General features: G+C 52.4%; 1 protein-coding gene across 1 annotated transcript in view; it reads left to right on the forward strand.

Moving 5' to 3' along the window:
* CRACR2A (calcium release activated channel regulator 2A) overlaps positions 1-21,944 on the forward strand; it is a 70,942-nt gene that overhangs the window by 48,015 nt on the left and 983 nt on the right. The window contains exons 12-16 of the mRNA XM_052641275.1: positions 2,698-2,830; positions 8,880-8,961; positions 9,072-9,186; positions 18,559-18,660; positions 21,274-21,350. Coding sequence (XP_052497235.1) covers positions 2,698-2,830; positions 8,880-8,961; positions 9,072-9,186; positions 18,559-18,660; positions 21,274-21,350 — 509 coding nt within the window. The remainder of the gene's footprint in view (positions 1-2,697; positions 2,831-8,879; positions 8,962-9,071; positions 9,187-18,558; positions 18,661-21,273; positions 21,351-21,944) is intronic.

Consider the following 21,944-nt stretch of genomic DNA (forward strand, 5'->3'; position numbering starts at 1 on the left):
GAGGATTCACTGCTTATGTGAGGTGGATCCTGCTGAGCCATCCTGTGAGGTAGCCTCAGCTGAGCCATCACCATGTTGGTGGTATCCTGTCTGCAAAATAAGTGCTCTGCTAGGGTGGGGGCGGGGCTGGGGAGAGCGCAGAGCAAGGTCAGCCCCCGACTCCGTGGCCTGGACCATCTCCTTCCAGCCTGGGTTTCATGTTCCTTGTTGTCCCGGGCTTGGGACACACCTATGGCTGCACTGAGCTTTAGTCTCAAACAAATGCCACATGGAGACACCAGGCTGGCAGAGAGTGGTGCTTGTGTAGGAATAAAGAACATGGGGCCGGGACAGTGTTTCTGAGCATGGGTTTCTTTTCTCTTTTTTTAAAGATGAGTTCAAATTCCTATAATTGACCTTGAATTCCCTCCTAAGTACAGCATGGAATTGATTTCTCCCCAAAAGGCTGTTAATGGCTTTTCTCTGAAACTGCTAATACCGGCTGCGGCTGCATTACAATATTTGTCCATGAGAAGAGCTAATTCCCCCAGATCCACTTCTAAATGGATTCTAAAGAGCCTGCTCACTCGGCCAGCAGTGCCGGGCAGAGCCTGAGAGCAGGGTTTGGGCAAGCGGGTGGCTCTCTGGACTTCATGACCCTTGGCTTCCCACCCCATCCCCCTTGTCCTGGAGCAAGTCCATTTCCTACTGGCTGGAGCTTCGCAGAGTAACACGCTGGCCAGCTCCAGGTCCCTCCCCCTGCTGGGCAGAGAGAGGGCAGTGTGACCGTGTTTTGGAAAGTTCTGCCCATAGCCTGGCATCTCAGGATTTGCCACACTGCTGATGGAGAGTGTCTTCCCACAATTGAATAAAAACAATAAGGCCATAAATTCACCTCAGTTCAGTTAGTTCAGTTGCTCAGTCGTGTCTGACTCTTTGTGACCCATGGACTGCAGCACGCCAGCCCTCCCTGTTCATCACCAACTCTTGGAGTTTATTCAAACTCATGTCCATCGAGTCGGTGATGCCATCCAGCCATCTCATCCTCTGTCATCCCCTTCTCCTCCTCCTGCTTTCAATCTTTCCCAGCATAAGGGTCTTTTCAAATGAGTCCTTCCAAAGAACACCTAGGACTGATCTCTTTAGGATGAACTGGTTGGATCTCCTTGCAGTCCAAGGGACTCTCAAGAGTCTTCTCCAACATCACAGTTCAAAAAGCATCAATTCTTCGGTGCTCAGCTTTCTTTATAGTCCAACTCTCACATCCATACATGACTACTGGAAAAACCCACAGCTTCGATTAGACAGACCTTTGTTGACCGTCAATTAAACTATATTAATTTAGCAGAATGTTATAGCACTGTTAAAAATCACACTTTCAGGACTTCCCTGGTGGCTCAGTAAGGAAGAATCCACCTGCCAGTGCAGGAAACATGGGTTTGATCCCTGGTGCAGAAAGATGCCAAATGCCGTGGGACAACTGAGCCCACGGGCCACAACGAGAGCCTGTGCTCCAGAGCCTGGGAGCTGCAGCTGCTGAGGCCGTGCGCTGCCATCACCAAAGCTGTGCTTCCCGGAGCCCACACTCTGCATCAGGAGGAGGCACTGCAGCGAGAAGCCCGCGCAGCACAAGTACGGAGTGACCCCCGCATGCCCGCAACTAGAGGAGAGCCTCGCGGCAGTGAAGACCCGGCCAAGACAGAAATCAATTACTCTAAGATAATTTTTAAAAATCACACTTTCAAAACACTTTGGCGATTCAGAAAACTACTCATAATTTAATAATATATTAAAAATAGAAAATTACATGTAAGTTTAAATTTATGTATAATATATAAGCAAATTACATATAATATCTCAAATCGCTCTCAAAAATCACCTATTGCTTCATCTATATAGAAAAAAAAATAACTGAAAGAAATGCATCAAAATAGAAACAGTGGTCATTTCAGGGTGGTGGGATGAATGATGAATAATTATTTTCCTCTCTACTAAGTTTCCTAATTTTTAAAATGAGTATTCATCACTTTTAATTTTTAAAGCTTTTTTTTTTTTTAATGAGTGTGGGTTTCTTTTTTCTTCTTTTATTTCGAGGGCAGATGGGGCCCCTAGATGAAGCTGGTGAGATGGGATGGCAGGGTAGTGTGCAGGAAGGTAGGCTCATCCTTCATCCGGTCTAGGCTTCCAGTGATGGGGCAGAAATATGAGGCCTGACCCCCATCTGGGATGATTCTGCCCCCAAGATATACCTAAGCTTTCTTTTTCTATCTCCCCATCTCCCTGCCAACATCCCACCTTGTCCTTCCTAATCACTCCCCACAGAAAACCTCCACCTCCTCCATAAGGCCCAGCCCAAAGCCCCCTGCACCCCAAGACCCTTGACTCCCTGACCGTGCTCCCTGGACACGTGGAACATCATGCTGTGACTCTGTACACATGGCCTCCTTCCCTCCGCCACAAACCCAGCCCAGCACAGGGTCTGTGGCCCAGCACATGGGCATCAGTGGTGCTGGAAGGCATCTCTCTCTTCCCGCATCTGGTGCTGGAAGGAGCCCCAGTGCCCTGAACCCCAAGCTTCCTGCATCTGAGGCCTAGCAGCCTCCCTTGCTGGTTGTTGCTGTCTCTCTGGATGCTGCAGGGATGGGTGAGGGTTGGGGGTGGCAGGCGTGGGGACTGGTGACCCTGCCAGTGATTGACCCAACTATCTGCCTTCCGCAGGAGGAAGGCTTCCCATCCACCCCAGACCGGCTCTTCAGGATCGTGTTCGTGGGCAACTCCTCCGTGGGGAAGACGTCCTTCCTGGGCCGGTTCTGTGATGGCAGGTTCTCCCCAGGCTCGGCGGCCACTGTGGGTGAGTTTTCCACCTGAGGCTGGACCCCAGCCCACCTCTGGAAAGGGGTGGCTGTGAGAAGGGGGCCCAGGGAGGGACTTGGAGCCCTGTGGGAAGGGCCAAGGGCTGGGCTGGGCTGGTAGGTGAGGACCACGTCTGCCCTGTGCTCCATGAGGGTGCAACCATAAATGCTTCCTACACCCGGCCTGAAGGGGACTTGAACTTAGCAAAGATGGACTGCTGGCCCTGTGTTGCCTTTCTGAACCTGTCTCTCTTGAATCATGCCTTCCCCACTTTCTGTGTGTGCGTGTGTGTGCACGCACCTGTGTAGATGGGCAGGGGACAGTGCTCTGGTGGCTTCTTTTACCCATCAGATGGCCCCATCCTACATCCCAGGCCTGCTGGCAACAGCTGGAGTCTGCTGTGGATGCTCTTTAAGCTCAGCTATTAGCGGATCAGGTCTTTGTCTGCTCCCATCACTATCTGGGTAATTCTGTGTTTAGGTGGGCTGCCCAGGTAGCTCCGTGGTAGAGAATCCACCTACCAAGGCAGAAGATGCATGAGTTTGATCTGTGGGTCAGGAAGACCTTCTGGAATAAGAAATGGCAACCTACTCCAGTATCCTTGCCTGGGAATTCCCATGGACAGAGGAGATTGGCCAGCTACAGTCCATGGGATCACAAAGAGTCAGACACAACTGAGTGACCGAGCACAAATCTGTATTTAGGGAGAGGCCTTGGCCCCTTTGCCCAGAGTTGCTCCTTGCCTTGGGATATGCCAAGGGCGTATCGACCTTTTAGTTTCTCCCAAATTCAGTCACTCAAGCAAAAAATTAAATGAACCCATGGAGTGTCTTCTATGTGCCATTTAACCTTGCTGATAAGAAAGTGAAGTGAAAAATGTTAGCTGACCAGTCGTGTCTGACTCTTTGTGACCCCCATGGACTGTAGCCCAACAGGCTTCTCTGTCCATGGAATTTTCCAGGCAAGAACAATGTTGTATTAGCTTACACTGTACAACAAACTGAATCAGCTGTATGTATAGGTACATCCCTTCCTCTTGAGCCTCCCGCCCACCACCCCCCCCCCCCCCCACCATCCCGCCTCTGTGGGTCATCACGGAGCACTGGGCTGAGTTCCCTGTGTTATATAGCAGCTTCCCTCTAGCTATCTGTTTTACACATGATCATGTCTATATGTCAAGGCTACTCTCCCAGTTCATCCCACCCTCCCCTTCCCTTTCTGTGCCCACACGTCTGTTCTCTATTCCTGCCCCTAAAATCGGTTCATCAGTACCTGTTTTCTAGATTCCATATATATGTATTAATATATGATATTTGTTTTCTCTTTCTGACTTACTTCACTCTATATGACTGACTCTAGATCCATCCACATCTCTACAAATGACCCAATTTCATTCCTCTTTATGGTGGGGAGTATTCTTTGTCCATTCATCTGTCGATGGACATCTAGGTTGCTTCCATGTCCTGGCTATTGTGGATAGTGCTGCGATGAGCACTGGGGTACGTGGGTCTTTTTACATTATGGTTTTCTGAGGGTGTCTGCCCAGGAGTGGAATTGCCAGATCATATGATAGTTCTATTTTAGCTTTGTAAGGCCCCTCCATCCTGTTCTCTACAGTGGCTGCATCAATTTTCATCCCCACCTAATAGTTACCATTTCCATCTGTCTTCCCAACAACCCTGAAAAGGCAAGCGCTGCTATCAGCCCAATGCACGGACCAGGATCCTGAGGCCCAGAGAGGTCCAGAGGCCCGTCCTCATTCTCATCAGCTGGTTGGTGCTCACATTGCCCCCCCACCCCACTCACCCTTGCTGTTCCAGCTGACTGTCTCCGTAACAACATGGAGTTATGTGCTCAGCAGCCAGTTTCTGCCACAGGAGGCGTTGGCATAAGCAAGGCAGTCTGCTGAGGTCCAGGGGGGCATCAGAAATCCTGGACCTTTACCCCACCTCTGCCACTGGCCAGCCATATGACTCCAGAGGTATTTCTTCTTTGCGCTCCAGTTTTCCTCACTTGGAAAAAATGAGAGATTTGAACGAAGCCACCCAAGATTGCTTCCAAGCCCAGTACCCTGTCCAGATCACCCTTGACCCCTGGTGGTCTTACAAGCTGTCCCTCCGAGATGCACTTTCCTGCCCCAGAGATCTGCTTTGGGAGACTCCAAGGTCTCCTCCAGGATAACCTAAATGGGCCCTTCTTTCCAATTTTCCTCCTACGGATGGGTCTCTCCTACAGGCTGCAGGCACCCCATTCTTATGGCTGAGCCTTTGTAGATTCCAAATCTGGGGGCCCCTCTTGCCCCACTTCTGCCCCGTTCCACCTGGAGACTCAGAGCCTCCCAAGGGGAAGAATTGGGACTCTGATAGGAAGACACCCAGAAGACCCTGCCACGTGGAGCTAGAGATGGATGGCTGGGAGTGACCCTGTGTGCCGAGTGTGGTGACCCGGAAGTGACCTCTCTGGAGCTGGACTGGCCCTCCCTGGAGCATTCCATGGGGTGACTGCAGAACTAGCCCCGAGGTCACACCTCGGGCATCAGCCTGTGGTAGCAGAGGGGAGATGCTTCACCCCCCCAGGGCAGCCCCCACGCCATGTGCATGTTGCCTCTCCTATTGGAAGAATCAGTGAATCAGGGTCTGCTTACACCTCCAACCAGTGTCTCCGAGATGGAGAACTCTGGAAAAGAGAATATCAGACTAATTTGCACTTCCCAGGAGGCCAATTACGGAAACACCGACAATTTAGGATGGGGAAAAATATCAGAGTTACTAGATATCTAGAACACCCTTCCTCTGACTGTGCAAGGGGAACCCAGAGCATCAGCTGGAATCCGCGTCCCTGGCACATGCATCAGGGAGCCGATGTCATGCCAGCTGCCTGGAAGATGCTCCCTTTAAAGATACAGGCAAGGCATCGAGTCCTGGGCCCTGGGGGCTCCAGCAGGCTGAGTCCCATAGGCTCAACAGCATTGACCTACAGGGACACGGCAGTGCTTGCAAGCCCTCCTCTTTCCCCAAAGAGATTTCCTGATCGCCCAGCCCCTCGTGAGCACATGACTTGTCCTTGCCCGTTGGCTTGTGCAGGATCTGGGTTCCACAATGCAGCGGTATGTCTTGGGGTACCCTGCCTCCCCCACCATATGTCCCTTCAGAAGCGGGTGCATGGGTCCTGTAAGTGGCCTGGAAATGTCAAATGATGCTTCCTGTAGAATTCTGGAACTCATGTTGTCAAAGAGAAGAGAGGCTGTTGGAGGCAAAGGCTCTGAACCCAGGACTCTGAGTCCAGGGCTCTCCCTGAGGCCTCACCTTGGTTCACAGGCTCCTGCTTTAAACCATGGGCCATGCCCCAAGGTGCTCCTTCCAAAAGCTTTCCCTGGCAGGATGCCCTCTGACCTCTCCTGGGCACCAGTCAGTTTCCATCCATCTCCTCTTCTGCACAGAGAAATTCTGGGAGCTTGTGTCCATGACATCGCAGGCTCTCCACACTCCCAAGCCCATGTGCTCAGACTGACTGCTTAGAAAGGTGAAGGCCGCCCTTCCTGGGGTCCATCACCCAGCTCTGACCTGCACATCCTATCACACGCACACTCTACGGTGAGGGGCCCCGGGGTCCAGTCCTCATTCAGGAACCACTTAGGTTGCAATCTGGGGGTCACCTGTGAGTGTTCACTGAATGCTGTAGCAGGACGTAAAGGTCATGGACACCCAACTTCCCCCACACCCCCATCATGCCTCAGTTTACAGATGGGGAAAGTGAAGTTCCCCAAATGCGGTGACGTCAAGTCCTCAAGGTCACACGGCTGATCGGAGGCAGGAGCACAGGGTCTGGGCTCCTGGATCGTTGGAACTGGTGCAGGGGTTTCAGAAGTTCCTCTAGTCCCATGTCCTCCTGTGAGGCCCTTTCTGCTGGACACTGATGCCCCATGTCCTCCCAGCCCCCCACTCCCCTCAGGCTTGTTCGTCTGCTTCCCAGCCTGCAGGTCTGAGGCTGCAGGGAGGAGTGCCCTGTGGTCCAGCAGGGACTCCCAAGCTCCTGGTCCACTGTGCCCTCTACAAGACAAGCTCCTCAGCTCCAGTGGAGCAGTCATCAGTGAGGTCAAGGGATCCAGCTGGCCCTCCATCACCTGCCTTTCCACCAAACACAGGGCTTGTCCTCAGGTCCTCAGGGGCTTCAGACCAGGCCCCGGAGGTATCGGCTGTGGTTAGCTTTCTGCTGACCTGTTATCAGATGCCAGGCAGCTACTCTGTCTCCCGGAGCACCCATGGGGGAAGCCCATCCGCTTGAGCCATGGAGATCCCCTTGGGTCTGGTTCCCACCTGTTCTGATGAGAGCGCTGAGTCCTGGACTCCGTGGGTGAAATGCAGGTACTGGGTGCCCCATGCCCAGGGTGCTGCTGTGAAGAGGGGAACGAGTCTCAGAACTGCGTTTACAACGCGGCGAGGCTGCTGACCAGCTCAGGCAAAGAGGGTCTGCTGCTTCTTCAGCCTTCCATGGTGGGGAGGGGATGGGGGTGGGTGCATGTGCATGTATGGGTGTGTGTGTGTGTGCAGAGAGCAAGCTGCACGTGGATGTCGCAGGGGAGCTCCGTGAGGACGGAGGGATGTCACGTGGGAACTGGGAGTGCCAAGCCTTCTACCTTTGGGACCATCCCTCTGTTCCTCACCCAGATGTGGGCACCCTCTTTCTGACCCTCTCCTGGGAACTCAGGGTGTCTGCGGTCCTGCTGACATATTAGGAACTGACGGCCCTCCCATCTCTCCTGCCCTGCCTGGCCTCTCATGCCCCTTTGCCTGGACATTGTGGCAGGGATGTCCTTTTCTGTCACCTGCCTCTTATCTGCCTGTCCATCTGTCTGTCTCTCTCTGGCCAGCTGCTGCTACTGTTCCTCCCTGGGCCCTCCAGAGTAAGGACCCCAGAAGCTGGGCCTTTTTGAAGGTGAAGGGGGTTTCTCACTGGTTTCAAGAACTGATGACTTAAGAGGGAAAAGCGTTTTAACTGGTTGAACATCTGTGAATATCCTTACAGGATGTGGGATAGAGGAATGTTTGTTATCAAAGAACCTGCATTTAGGTCCTCTATCTGAAGTCTGCTGTGGGGCACATGGTGTGTCTCCCTGCCCCGTGGCCTCTTTCTGGGGTCAATGACTCCAAGGGTGGGGGCGGCGGTCACAGCCTCAGAGGGATGATTACAAGGGGCCTGATGGCTGGGATTGGGACTTCCCTGGTGGCTTAGACGGTTAAGAATCTGCCTGTCAATGCGGAAGATCGAGGTTTGATCCTTGGATCAGGAAGATCCCCTGGAGAAAGGGAATGGCAATCCACTCCAGTATTCTTGCCTGGAGAATCCCATGGACAGAGGAGCCTGGTGGGCTATAGTCCATGGGGTCGCAAAGAGTCAGACACAACTGTGCGACTGACACTTTCACTGGTGGCTGGGATTAGGAACTCTGGACCAACTCTAGGGGGAATGTTGCCTTTGATTCCCTCCCCAGCCCCTTATTCTCTCTGCCCCCGCCACACCCCCCACCCCCCGCCACTGTCAAGCCCTCCCCTCTTTCTGCTTCCCTCTCCCTTCACCTATCTTTGTATCACTCATGGGAGTCTGAACATGCGATCCATCCCCCCAGGGATATCTGAATTTTATTATAGAAATTTTGAAAAGGATTTCAGGGGAAAAGAAGAAAAGGAGGAAGGGAGCGGGGGAGGGAGGAATCTGAGTATAGTCTTTCTGTCTCCTCATCTTGACAATGAGGGAATCAATTCATGAATGATAATTTTTCGCTTTAGTAGATTGCTTTTCCATATGTGCGCTCATCTGATCCCTAAAGAGGGACACTGCGGTTCAGAGGTTCAGTGGTTGGATCGAGGTCCCACAGCTGGTCAGTGGCTGAGACAGGACCAGAGCCCAGGTCCCCGGGCTCGTTGCCCAGGGCTCCGTCCACGCGCCCACATCGCCGGCCAGGAGCTGCAGCGGGGAGGGCCGTCCCTAGGGCTGACGGGTGGGGGCGTGTCTTCGGGATTGGGCGTGATGCTCAGCTCCACCCACAGGCATTGATTACCGCGTGAAGACGGTGCGTGTGGACGACTCGCGGGTGGCCGTGCAGCTGTGGGACACGGCGGGGCAGGAGAGGTGAGGAGCCACGCCCACCCCGCCCCGGGGTAACCCCGCCTGCCTGCTCCCCGCGGGGGCGGGGTCTGGCTGCCCAGGAGGCCGCACACCTGACCAGGAGCTTCGCGCAGGTATCGCTGCATCACCCAGCAGTTCTTCCGAAAGGCGGACGGCGTCGTGGTCATGTACGACCTCACAGCCAGACAGTCCTTCCTGGACGTGCGGCAGTGGCTGAGCAGCGTGGAGGTGAGCTGCTGGCCTCCCGGGAGGGCCCTCCTCCTGGGCCCTCTCGGGACCCCTGACTCAGACCCCACCTTCTCCCGTAACAAACCGGTTCAGGCATCCATGCATCGGTCCACCCAAGTGCCCGGCATCAGGCTGGTTACTGGGGACCCATAGGTGAACCCGAGAGGTGCGATCAGACTCTGCCTTCGTTGGGGGGTGGCTGGGAGGGGAACCCAGGAAAAACACAGACTGTGAAAAGTGGGATTAGGAGTTGGGGAGGGAGTGCCAAGTGTCGAGGGTGCACGATTTTCCAGGATGTTTAAATAGAGTCACCAGGGCCTCTTCCCACCGCCTGCATTTTCCCAGCTCCAGGGGGCGTCGGGTCCGCTCAGTGTTTGGGGGTCTCATCACAGCCCTTCACACAAAGGGAGGCTCATCTGCAATGTGAGGGTCCCAGGCTGTCCCCAGAGTCACCCTGGGCAGGGCCCTCGAGAGATGGGACTCTTCCTTGAATCCTGGATTCTCTCTAAGACTCTGCTTTCCCGAGTTGTCCTTGCAACATGCTGCTCTGTGGGGCCTTTGTGCTCCCGACCACCTCAAGCTGTCCTCAGCCACCTGAATGCAGACGTCCCAAGGCCAAGGGCTTGTGCCAAGTCACTTATTCTCTTTTACAGCCCTGCCCTCCCCAGTCCTTTCACATACAAATAGGAGGTCCCACTCCTTTCACCAGCAGGACCCATGCTTTGTTTATTTGTTCTGAATTCTAACAGGCATTATTCCGGGGCCTGGGGGCTCCCAAAGCAGAAAAAAGGGACAGTTTTCCTCTCTTTGCGGGGCTCATGCTTGACCCTCTGTTCAAGCCCACAGGCCTTGCTCAGCTCCTAACCTGCTCATCAGACTGTCCACTGCTGTCCAGGAAGGAGCTGCCAGCCCCGACCTCTGCCGCCCTCCACGCATCTTTGCCTTTGTGACCAGGGCTTGGCAGAGGCTCCTCTGTGCTCAACAGATGTTGGACACAAGTGTGGATGCTGAGTCTCCGTGCAGGCAGGATACTGGGGTTGTTCATTTCGTTATGTCTGGGGCCCTGAGACCCATACTGCCTCGAACACAAAATCTGTTCCTCTTGGAGTTTGAACTTGGATGGGCCACTGCTTTCTCTCCCGTTCTTCTGCTGCCTTGGTGTCACCAAGGAAAATGAGGAACAGAGATGGAAGCGAGGTTCCAGGGCTTCTCAGAAGTTTGCCTGATACAAATTTGATACAAATTATTTTTCAATATGATTGTATCTAAAACACTATAGAGAAAATGTATGTTTTGAAATGTAGCGAGTGGCCCTACACAGAGCTGATGGTAGAGGCAGATGGTGGAGTCATATGGAAGTGCATCCTCTTTAAAATTTGTGATTTACAACCTGATTTTTGACGGCACCAGCAGATTTTATCTTCCTCACAGAGGTAAAGCACCAGGAGAGATTTTAGGGCTTACCTAACCTGGTGGTTTTCAAACTTTTCTTCTTGGAGCCGGCAATCAGGCTGACCTTTCCCATGGCGAGAGATGGTCAGGGAAGTATGGTGGTCACAGGTCTGGACTCTCTACCCCCCACCTCAGAGCCCTTCTATATTGTTAATTTTTTTCTTTTGATTGCTTTATTTATTTTTATTTTAGTTTTTGGCCATGCCACACAGCATGAAGGATCCTAGTTCCCTGAACGGGGAATGAACCTGCATTTGAAATTCAGCCTGCACCACAGGACTGCCAGGGAATTCCCCATCTTTCAGTTTTGTGAGTTGGAGTTTTGACTATGATTTAGTTAGGCAAGAGGGTTTCTTTTTGAAAACCACAGATGTAATAGAGCCATCTGGTTCTCAAATGAAGAAATTGAGGTCAGGACCTCTTCAAGGTCACCCATTCTTTCCCCAGCCACAGACGTTTAATTGCACCCCACATCAAAATTTTGATAAACACACAGTGGGGTTTCTGCACACACCAAACTGGAGGATGTGGAACTTTCAGATTCCGGGCAGGGGGCTGACTGTACTACACCTTTTTAAGTAAAGGACTTGAGCATCTGTGGGTTTTGGTACCCTCAGACGTCCTGGCACCAATTCCTTGCAGTTACAGAGTGAGTTCTGGGAAGAGGCAATGCAGATAGTCTGGAATTAGCAAGGATGGATGGAGAGAAATTTACAGAAGTGTGCTCTCTGCATTAGTAGGAGCTGGGGTTTCCAAGGCCCCTGTTTTGCAGAGAGCCTGGGATTTAGCCAGGAAGTGGCACATCAGATTGAATTTGGAGGTGGTGGTGGAGGTAAAAAAATGTCAGAGGGTCTGATACTGGGAAAGATTGACGACAAAAGGAGAGGGAGGCAGCAGGTGATGAGACAGTTAGATAGCATCACTAACTCAATGGACATGAATCTGAGCAAACTCCAGGAGATAGTGAAGGACAGAGGAGGCTGGCCTGCTGCAGTCCATGGGGTCACAGAGAGTCAGACACAACTTAGTGACTGAACGACAGCAACATTGTTGCAGCATGAAGGCTGAGTTCAGTCATTCTGCACAAAGCTGGTGGAGCACTGTGTGATTAGCCTGTTCCTGCCTGGGGTAAGGCTGGATAGCATCACCTGCGTGCACCCCAACAGAGCCACCCACGGAAGCAAAGCTGAAATGGCAGATCCATCTGTGGCTAACTCAGAATTACCCATGTGTGGACGGGGCTTCTCTGTGTAATTTGTGGTTTGCATTCTCCTGCTTTAGCTTTGAGCAGAAGGTACAGGTAAACTTGAAAAGATGATTCCAAACCTGAAAGAACATGAAGATTACTTATGGAGCTTTCAACGAAAACAGACCCCAGGGCCTTCTCTCCCAAAGAGAATGATCCGGAACCTGGAAATCTGAGCAACAAGAAAAGCAAAGGTCCCCCAGGTGGTTTTGATCCTCAGCCACCATGGTTTCTAGCCTAAACCAGTGGCTTCTCAAACCGTAATATACATAAATAGTCTCCTGGAGACAAGGTTAAAATACGGATCCCGGGTCAGCAGGTGTGGGCTGGGGCCCCAGATTCTGCATTTCTAGCAAGTTCTAACGAGCCAATGCTGCTGGGCAAGGGACCCCACTTTGAGAAGCAAGATTCTAAATCCTTGTCAAAGACGTTTGTGCTCCTTGAGCAAGAATTTGAGGGGCATGACCCATGTGCTCAGCATGTCCCAGGCACTCTGGAGGACCCAGTTTAGTGGCCCTGGATTTCATGGGCAGGTGCCAGAGGCTGTGTCATGAAGCAGGGGTGTATTGAGGACGTGGAACGGTGGCACTGGAAATGCGATTGATCTCAAGGTTCTTGAAAAGCTAAGTTGTTCTGCCTTGGCAACCAGCCACCAGAGATGTCAGGTGATGGATGAAAAGTTGACGCCTACTCGGATCGGAGAGGGACGGAACATAAGCAGCACTGGTGTTGGTGGCACACCTCCAATTTCCATGGCGCTCTGCCAGCCAGCACCCCCCACCCGGAGGAGGGAGGCCGGAGCAGAAGCTTTAATAATAGCCTTTGGGTTCGGAAGCCTTATTATTAAGTGAATGGTGGCCAGCTGTTCCCAGCACCCCATCCCCCCTTAACCTGAAAGCTGTACCGGAGGAAAGGTCTGAGATTATACACGGCAAAGCCTGGCTCCTGGACGAGGTTGCCTGGGGTGGGAGCAGCTGCTGGGGAGGAGTGCAGTTCCCTGAACTCTACTTGGACCTTGTCACCATCTCAGCTCAGCCACCGCCCGGCTCTACAATGTGGGCCAGTCACTCAGTGAAGGAGTGGATGTGATGCTCTGGCCCTCACGTTCTACTGGGGCTGGCCCTTGACTATCTTGGGGGGGAGGGGGAGGCCAGGATGGAGCATATAGACGAGAGGACCCCAGTGATCCTTCCAGCCCAGAGGAAGGATCTGGGCTGGAAGGATCTTCACTCACCCAAACGCCTTAGGTGAAGAAAAGGGACCTCTGCCCCGCCTTATGAGGTGTTTTGCCCACCACCAGGCCCCTTCCACCTTTACCTGACCTGCAGGCCTGCTGCAGAAGAGGCCAAAGCTAGACCCAGACTCACTCTGTGAGGATCCTCCTGCCGCCTTACCTTTCCTGTGCACCTACGGGAAATCGCAGCCATTTAGACCTTCCTGCCACCTCAGCGTCCCTGACCCATCTGACTCTAATCTCTGCTGCATGGGACTCCTTTAACCAGTCCAAGCTAGAGGAGAACCTGGACAGGATCTAAGGGCCCTGTTTTTAGACTGTGAAGCACCCTGGACGTCTGAAAACTTTGTCCCTGAATCAGGTCAAGAAAATAGGATTTGGTACAGGCCCAATGAAAACTCTTGAGTAAGAAGTTCACACCAGTCAATCCTAATCAACCCTGAACATTGGAAGGACTGATGCTGAAGCTGAAGCTCCAATTGTTTTGCCACCTGATGTGAAGAGCCGACTAATTTGAAAAGCCCCTGATGCTGGGAAAGATTGAGGGCAGGAGGAGAAGGGGGTGACAGAGGATGAGATAGTTGGATGACATCACCAACTTAATGGATGTGGGTTTGAGCAAGCTCCAGGTGATCGTGAAGAACAGGGAAGCTTGTTGTGCTGCAGTTCATGGGGTCGCAAAGAGTTGGACACAACTTAGTGACCCAACAACAAGCCCAGTGGTGCTTCCCTGGTGGCTCAGTGGTAAAGAACCCACCTGCCAATGCAGAAGACGTGGGTTCAATCCCTGGGTGGAGAAAATCCCCTAGAGGAAGGCATGGCAACTCACTCCAGTATTCTTGCCTGGAGAATCCCATGGACAGAGAAGCCTGGCGGGCTACAGTCCATGATGCTACAAAGAGCCGGACACGACTTAGTGACTGAAAACAACACAAGCTGGATAGGCTGGTATTTCCCCTGAATCCAGATTGCTGGTCCCCACTGCCTGCAGTCCTGGCATACTAACTTCTGGTTTGGATCTTTCTGTCACCCCCAGAACTCTGTCCCGTTAAGCCTGTACATCAAGAAAGTAGCATCTGAACCAAGACATGAACGAGCAAGACCAATGAATCTGAGCTGGAATAAAACCATGGAGAAATGTCACGTAGGCTGTTTGCCTTATAACTGAGAAATCCTGAGATGCAGAGAGAAGTGACTTGTCAGAGGACCTGCAGCTGGTCAGGTGGCATAGCCAGGGCTGGAATCTAAGGTCTGCTCCTGCCCTCTGCTCCTCCCTCATCACATGGCCCCGGTTACACCTGCTTCTGAGAAATAGACGTTCATCTCTTTCCGGCCCTTCCGGCTTCCATCTCAAAGCAGAACAGCTCTGCAGGTCTCTGCTCCCCTCCTGGATGACTAGCTGGCTCTCATTCTGTGATCTTTGTCGTCGGTGACAATGTATAGCACTTGGCAAAAAATAGCAGCTTGATTTTTTCCCCCCATGTTCCAAGTTGAGCTCAAAGTGCTGGCAGTTTAGAACAAACTACACAAATAAATCTTGTTTTGACTCATCTTCTGGGGGGGGGGGTTGGATAAATATGGAAACCCCCAAGATATAATTTTGCAGTCATTTTTTTGTTCTTAGCATAACTGCGTGCTTTAATGTGTTAAGATGTTTTTTTTCCTGCCTCTAGAGAAATATAGCACTCGCCTGGCTAAGTGCTTTTTATTGCCTCCCAGCCAATAGATATTAACACACATACACACACACACACACACACACACTGTCTCTCTCTCTCTCACACACACACACACACAGCTACCAACCAAATGCAACAGCTGCAAGTCCTAAGCTTGCTCCGAGTTGACAGTTCCTATAAGTTAAAGTCAGAAATGGAGAATATTTGAATTTCAACAAGTCTATCTTCCAAGAAGTTCAAGTTTAGAGAAAAGTAACTGAATGGTGGAAGGTGGAAAGAGGCTTCTGAGGACAGTGGGAGGATAGACACCAGCGCTGAAACCCACCTCTCAGCTCAGGAAGTAGAGAGGGGAGAGAGGAGGGAGCTGGGCAGGTCCCATGAGCGCTGCAGCAGAGCTGGACAGGACCTGGAGGGCCTGCCCAGAGACTGTGCCCAGCTGGTCACTCCTTCCCTCCAACCTGGGGTGCCCTCGTGACTTTGTGAAAGTGAAATTGACAGTTGCTCAGTTGTATCTGACTCTTTGCAACCCCATGGATTGCAACTCACCAGGCTCCCCTGTCCACAGAATTCACCAGGCAACAATACTGGAGTGGGTTGCCATGCCCTCTTGCTGGGGATCTTCCCGACCCAAGGATCAAACCTGGGTCTCCTGCATTGCAGGCAGATTCTTTACGGTCTGAGCTGCTAGGGAAGCCCCATGTGACCTTACCAACATCTATAGAGCCGTCCACAGACATTGAGTGGCTGCAGACTTGGGCACCGAAGGAGGTGCTCCTCGGACTTTCCAAAGGAAGTATCACTTCATCTGGTGGGTCATTAAGAGCATCTTTGTTCAAGCAGTGAACGGACAGGCCAATAGCTAGTTAGGTAGGTGAATGACGTAAAGTGTAGGCAGAGGGCTCAAGTGTTGAGGTTCAAGTCAGAGAGGGCCATGAGACCCCAGCCCAGCCCCGGCTCCTCCCATGTTGGAGACAGATCTAGGGCGGGGTGAGGACACCTGGCTGCCCGTGATGGGTAGCACGTGCCGTGGCCTTACGTATGTTCTGACTTTTTTTTTTTTTTGCCACATCTTTGCAGATAGGCCTAGTTCTCCTAAATCACAGGGCCCACGGAAGAGAAGTGAGAGGCCAGAGAGTTTGTATAGGAGGAGAACACTGCAAAGAGCAGACACCACTACTCCAGCTGGGGCTTGGACTTTTTTTTTTTTTCTGCTCCTTCTAAACTCTTTCATCTTTATTTTTATTTTTCAGCCAGGAATCGTTTTAGGAAAGAAGGCCACCTCTCCTTTTTCAGGGGCAGCTCTGCTGCTCGTGATACAGGTGCCAGGCTGCCTGCTCCTTACCTCATCCCATTTGGTCATTCAGGACCCAGGGAGAAAAACTAGCCATTTCCAGTAACAATATCAGACTTCAGGCTAGAATCCCACCCTGCAATTTCAAGTCTGATGCTCTTATTTTCAGAGAGTTTCCACATCAAGAAATCCCACCAGCCTTAAGTCATTTCTCACACATCCATCTACAAATATCTCTCACGTGTGCTCCAAACAGCAAGGCTTTTGGCTCATTTTCCTACTTCTTCCTCTTTTGTTCCTTTTCTGTGAAAAACTGTTTGCAAGAGTTTCTGTGGCACAAAACAGGTGAGACTGTGGGGCATCCCTGGTCCTTGAAGTCTGGCCAAGAGGGAGTCTGGTGGACCGTGCATGCAGCCATGAGTATTTCCTACACACAGATACCTGGAATATGGCGGAGCCCACCCAGCACATCCCCCAACACGTGCACAAGTCAACCTACTTCCGATGTCTCAGAGGACACTGTAAGATCCGGGAGTGCCTTGAGTCACCGTTCGTCTCACCATGGACATACAGAAATACTGCCTTTAGAGAGTTCTGGTTAATGAGACAGTAGATAGCAGAGGGGCTTCTCGGGTGGCTCAGTGGTAAAGAATCCGCCTGCCAATGCAGGAGACCCAGGTTTGGTCCCTGGGTTGGGAAGCTCCCCTGGAGAAAGAAATGGCAACCCACTCCAGTATTCTTGCTTGGAGAACCCCATGGACAGAGGAGCCTGGCAGGCTGCAGTCCATGGGGTCACAAAGAGTGGGATACAACTTTGCTCCTGAATAGGAGAAGGCAATGGCATCCCACTCCAGTACCCTTGCCTGGAAAATCCCATGGACAGAGGAGCCTGGTGGGCTGCAGTCCATGGGGTTGCCAAGAGTCGGACACGACTGAGCGACTTCACTTTCACTTTTCACTTTCATGCATTGGAGAAGGCAATGGCAACCCACTCCAGTGTTCTTGCCTGGAGAATCCCAGGGATGGCAGAGCCTGGTGGGCTGCCGTCTATGGGGTCGCACAGAGTTGGACACGACTGACGCGACTTAGCAGCAGCAGCAGCAGCAAAGTAGCAGGGGTCATTGGAAATAAGAACTTAGAGCCAAGGATTTGAGAAAGGTGATCCATATACTAAAGGATGGGTCTTCATAACACTGACTTTACTGGCAGTTATTTTGGATTCTCTGAGCTCTAATGTTCCCATTTAATCAATGAGAATTTTTTTTCACTACTGAACTGCAATAAAATGGAATGTGTAGACTGAGGAACCAGGGAGGCTTCATTTCAAATGTGATGACATTTAAACCTCTGTAGGCGTCCTGTTGGAGGGACCTTGGATGTTTGCTTGACCGGGTCTAGGGTAAGGCAGCTGAACTGCTGGTGATACTGTAGCCACTGGCTGGCTTCTGGCATCCCATGGCTCTCTCTACTTGGTGAAACACAGAGCTGCAGTGAACAACTAGTTGTTACCAAATTATGATTAAAAGCCCCTAATTAAATATCTCACAAAACAAAAATAGCAACCTGAGCGAATGTGAACATTACCGTATTGACTCAGTTTCTGTGTGTCTTAGGCCCTTGGGGTGCAGGAACTCGCGGGTGCAGGGAACCTGGGGTGTAAGAGCCCTGGGGAGCAAGGACCCTGGAGTGCAGGGATCCCAGGGTGCAGGGACCCCAGTGTGCAGAGACCCTGGAGTGCAGGGATCCTGGGGTGCAAGTCCCCAGCTGAAACATCACAGCTGCTGGAGGAGTAAGTAGGGTTGAGCCCTCGGATTAACCTGTTCTTCTGGCCCATGAACTGTGGGTGCTCCGGCCCCCATTCTTCCTGATTGGGACTTCTTCAGAGCCAGGGTACCCAGGACAGGGATCTCCGTGGGGTGACCTCCAGCGAAGCACACGACAGCCCTGTATTGGGCACTGTGGGCTCAGGACCATGAATCGGACCTGGACCCATCCTTTCAGGAGCATTGTGCCAAGTTCAAAGTCCCCAGAGGTGCCACTGCTGGCAGCATAGCCCCTGGACCACCTCCTAAGCCCATCACAGTAACTCCTTGTTCATTTGGTCATGTCGACCAAATCTGGTCACTTGGGAATGCCCGTGGAGGCTGTGTACAGACCCTTATTTAACAGCATCAGCTGTGCCCTCATTCTTCTCCAGCCAGGACCTGAGGAGCAGGCTGGAAGGAGGTTCCCTGCACAGAGGACTGGGAGGCACCAGAGGCAGCCTCAGGCACTCACAGAAGCCCAGCAAACTAAGGCTCTGGGAGACTGAGGTCCCCTCTCTGCTCTGGGCTGACTGTCTTATCACCCAACCTCTGTGGCAGCAGAGAATTTACAAGCCAGTTTGAGTCTTTGCAGCCAGTGTTTTCTCCTGCCCTTCCAGGTTCTCCTTAAAGATGTATCTCTCAGTTGGGGATTATCTTTTCCACAGGAAGCTGTGGGAGACCGCATTCCTGTTCTTCTGCTGGGCAACAAAATTGACAACGAGAAAGAGCGGGAAGTGCCGCGAGGCCTGGGAGAGCAGCTGGCCAAGGTGAGGGGCGAGCATCCCGTCTCTCTGGACTTGGAGAAACCCCGAGGGGGCTTGGGCATGTGCCCAGAGCTGGGCTGGGATCCTTCTGGGGGAAGCCCCTGGGAAGGAAGCAAGCAGGCCAGATGGTGTCCTGGCATCAGGGGGCAGTCCAGCTGCTGTGCACATGGAACTTTCTGCAGAGAACCAAGTTTGCAAGACAGACTCGCCTTGGGTGTGGGGAATTTCCCAAATCCTCTTCCGTGGAACTCAGAATTATGAATCCTCAGAGGCTGCGGCTGCACACACACTCAGTCCTGTCCGACTCTCATGTAGCCACCAGGCTTCTCTGTCCATGGGATTCTCCAGGCAAGAACACTAGAATGAGCTGCCATTTCCTCCTCCAGGGGATCTTCCCGACCCAGGGATCGAACCCCAGTCTGCCTGCGTCTCCCGAATCCGCCTGCGATGCGGGAGACACAGGCAGATTCTTTACCTACCAAGCCATCGGGGAAGCCCAAACCCTCCACTAGGAGGAGGTTCCTTATTTGTCTTCCAGCTGATCCTTGAGTCCCATCCATCCGTGTTTCTTGACTTGGTCACCTTCACAGATGGTGCGCTCACTCCCTGCCAGGCCGTGTGCTCTTCCTTGGAGTGTGTTCTTCCTGTTAGAGCGTTCCTCCTTCCCACCAAGACTGAGTCTCCAAGCTGCAGGCTTGAGACAGACTCCGGGCAGGCCCTGCAAAGCCGACCATTAAAATTAGCACCAGCCCCCTCACCCAAGCAGAGAACCACTGTGGCTTGAAGGAAATCGGACAGCAACACAAACCACGCTGGCTCTTGGCAGCCTGCCTTCCCTCGGAGCAGATTCTAGGAAGCGTGTGTCTGTGGAGCTGGTGCTCTGCAGCACCAGGGTTCCATGAGTCTTGGTGTGCTTGCTCGAGACAGGGACTTACAGCCTCTGGGGCTGAGCAGGCAGGCACAGGGGTGAGATCCGCGGGAGGAGGAGGAGGAAGGTCCGGCAGCTGTGTGGTCAGCGGGCAGCTGCGTGTCCCTGGGCCACATCCGCAATTCCAGGTCCAAAAAGCTCCGAACACAAAGGCTTTTTTGCATTTCATTTGTCAGAAGAACCTGACCAGGACTGCAATTGGGGCTTTTTATGGTTTTTGTTTACTTCACTTTGAATGAATACTCAAATGCTTCACTGAAGAAATATTAATATATTTGATTATAGGGTACTGTTGTATATCCACAGAGGCTATTATATAATATATATTATGGACAAGTATTATCTGTCTTGTCCTTATTTCTGGGCTTTCCTGGTGGCTCAGATGGTAAAGAATCTGCCTGCAATGTGGGAGACCCAGGTTTCATTCCTGGGTCTGGAAGATCTCCTGGAGAAAGGAATGGCAACTCACTGCAGTATTCTTGCCTGGAGAATGCCATGGACAGAGGTTACCGTCCATGGGGTCGCAAACAGTCGGACACGACTGAGCAACTAACACTATTATCTTTCTAAAACTTAAAAATTCTGGGTTCCAAAATACACCTGGATCCAAGGATTTTGATTAAGGAACTGCAGATCTGTATCTTTATCATTCCATTTTATTTCTCTGTCTGTCTTTCTGTAAGTGCAAAAAATAGAAGGCTGGGAGAAGTTAAGTGATCTGTTCAGTCATCACCCGTCCTCAGTGGTGGGGTCGGGGCTTGAAGCTAAGGGGCAAATCATGTCTCCAGTTCCAGGTCTATGTGCCCCCCACCCCACCAGGGAGCCTTCATCCTTCCATGGACTGAAAGGGAGTCAGGACAGAGGTGTGCAGGGACCAGACCAGGCGAAGGCAGAGGACGGAGCTGGGCCGGCATTCCTGGGGCCTCCTGACCTATGGCTTTGGACGCATCTGCACCCAGCTGCCTGTCCCCCAGGGTGTCAGCCTCCAGAGCTCCTGCCAGATGCCATTAGTGTTGTCAGGAACAAAGCAGGAAGCCTGTTAATGGGAGTGATAAACGGAATAGGATGAGCCTTGGCCCAGCCCCCTGTCACCACACTTACAGTCCACCCTCTGCCTGGTGAGGCGATGGATAGTTGTCGTTGTGGCCCCAGAGTCCTGTACCCCAGGGCCCACGGCATGGCAGCCGGAGTGTTCGTTAACTGGTGTATGAATTATTAATAACTGTGCCCGTGTGCCAGGGAAAGCGAGTTGCTGGGAGCCCAGTGGAGACCTGAACAGGCTCACCCACCATTTGTACCCTCTCGAGCCTCAGTTTCCCTGCCTGTAAAGCAGGAAGGATGTCGCCCACCCTGGCCTCTGTCTGAGTCTTGGCCTGCATTGCAGGCTGGTGTGAGAAGAAAAAGGAGCCTGTACACCCCAGACAGCAATTCCAGAAAGCGTGAAGCACTAAGGCAGCAGCGTAGGTTGTGTTGCTTTATAGTTCTTATGGCTCCCCTGGGAGATGGTTCCGGAACTTGCATCCATCAGGGAGCCCGAGGGACAGAACTCAGCCTGGTACAGAGTAGGGAGGGCACGTGGGGAAGTGACGGTGTGGCAGGTGTAGACGGGCATTCTCCCCCCACCCAAGGCTCCCTCCATCCCCCCTCCCCCACAATTCTCCTTCACGCCCTCTGTCCTCTGATTCCAGGAACACAACCTGACCTTCTACGAATGCAGCGCCTATTCTGGTCACAACACGGAAGAGTCTGTGCTCCATCTGGCCAGGTAATGAGATGCTACTCAGCTGGTGTCTCTGTCTGCCTAAACCCCCTCTGTCTGTCTGAGCCATCTGGGTAGAGGGGCTGGCGCCCTAGGCCTTTGTGTGGGACCCCAGGGTTAGGAACAGACCTCTGAAACACAGTGACAAAAAGAGAGCCTCCTTGCCTGTCCCCCGTCCCCACCGCCCCCTGCCCCTCCACTGCAGTCTTTGTCTTCAGAGTCTTAAAGGCTGCCTGCCATTTCCCAGAGATCCTCTTTTTAAATGCAAATGCTTTGGGAAAGGTCAGATCAGAGGCCCCTCAATGCTGCCTAATGTTTTATCAAGGATTAGTTGGCGGCCAGCTGGCTTATACTGTGGACTCCTGTTGGAGGGGGAGGGGAGCCAAGGAGAGGGGCTGCGATGCGGGACACAGAGGTACCCTAGAAGAGAGCGCTCAAAGGACTGGTGGTGTAAGCCTCTACCTACACCAAGGCTAAGGAAAAGGACCACACAGGCCCCAGTCTCAATTCTTGGGCATTCACTCGTTCATCTCTCTAGGCATCCATCCATTGCCCTGTCCATCCCTTCATCCCTCACTCCATCCCTCCCTGCATCCATCC

The sequence above is a fragment of the Budorcas taxicolor genome, chromosome 5 (assembly GCF_023091745.1).
Source record: "Budorcas taxicolor isolate Tak-1 chromosome 5, Takin1.1, whole genome shotgun sequence".
NCBI classification, from domain to species: Eukaryota; Metazoa; Chordata; class Mammalia; order Artiodactyla; family Bovidae; genus Budorcas; species Budorcas taxicolor.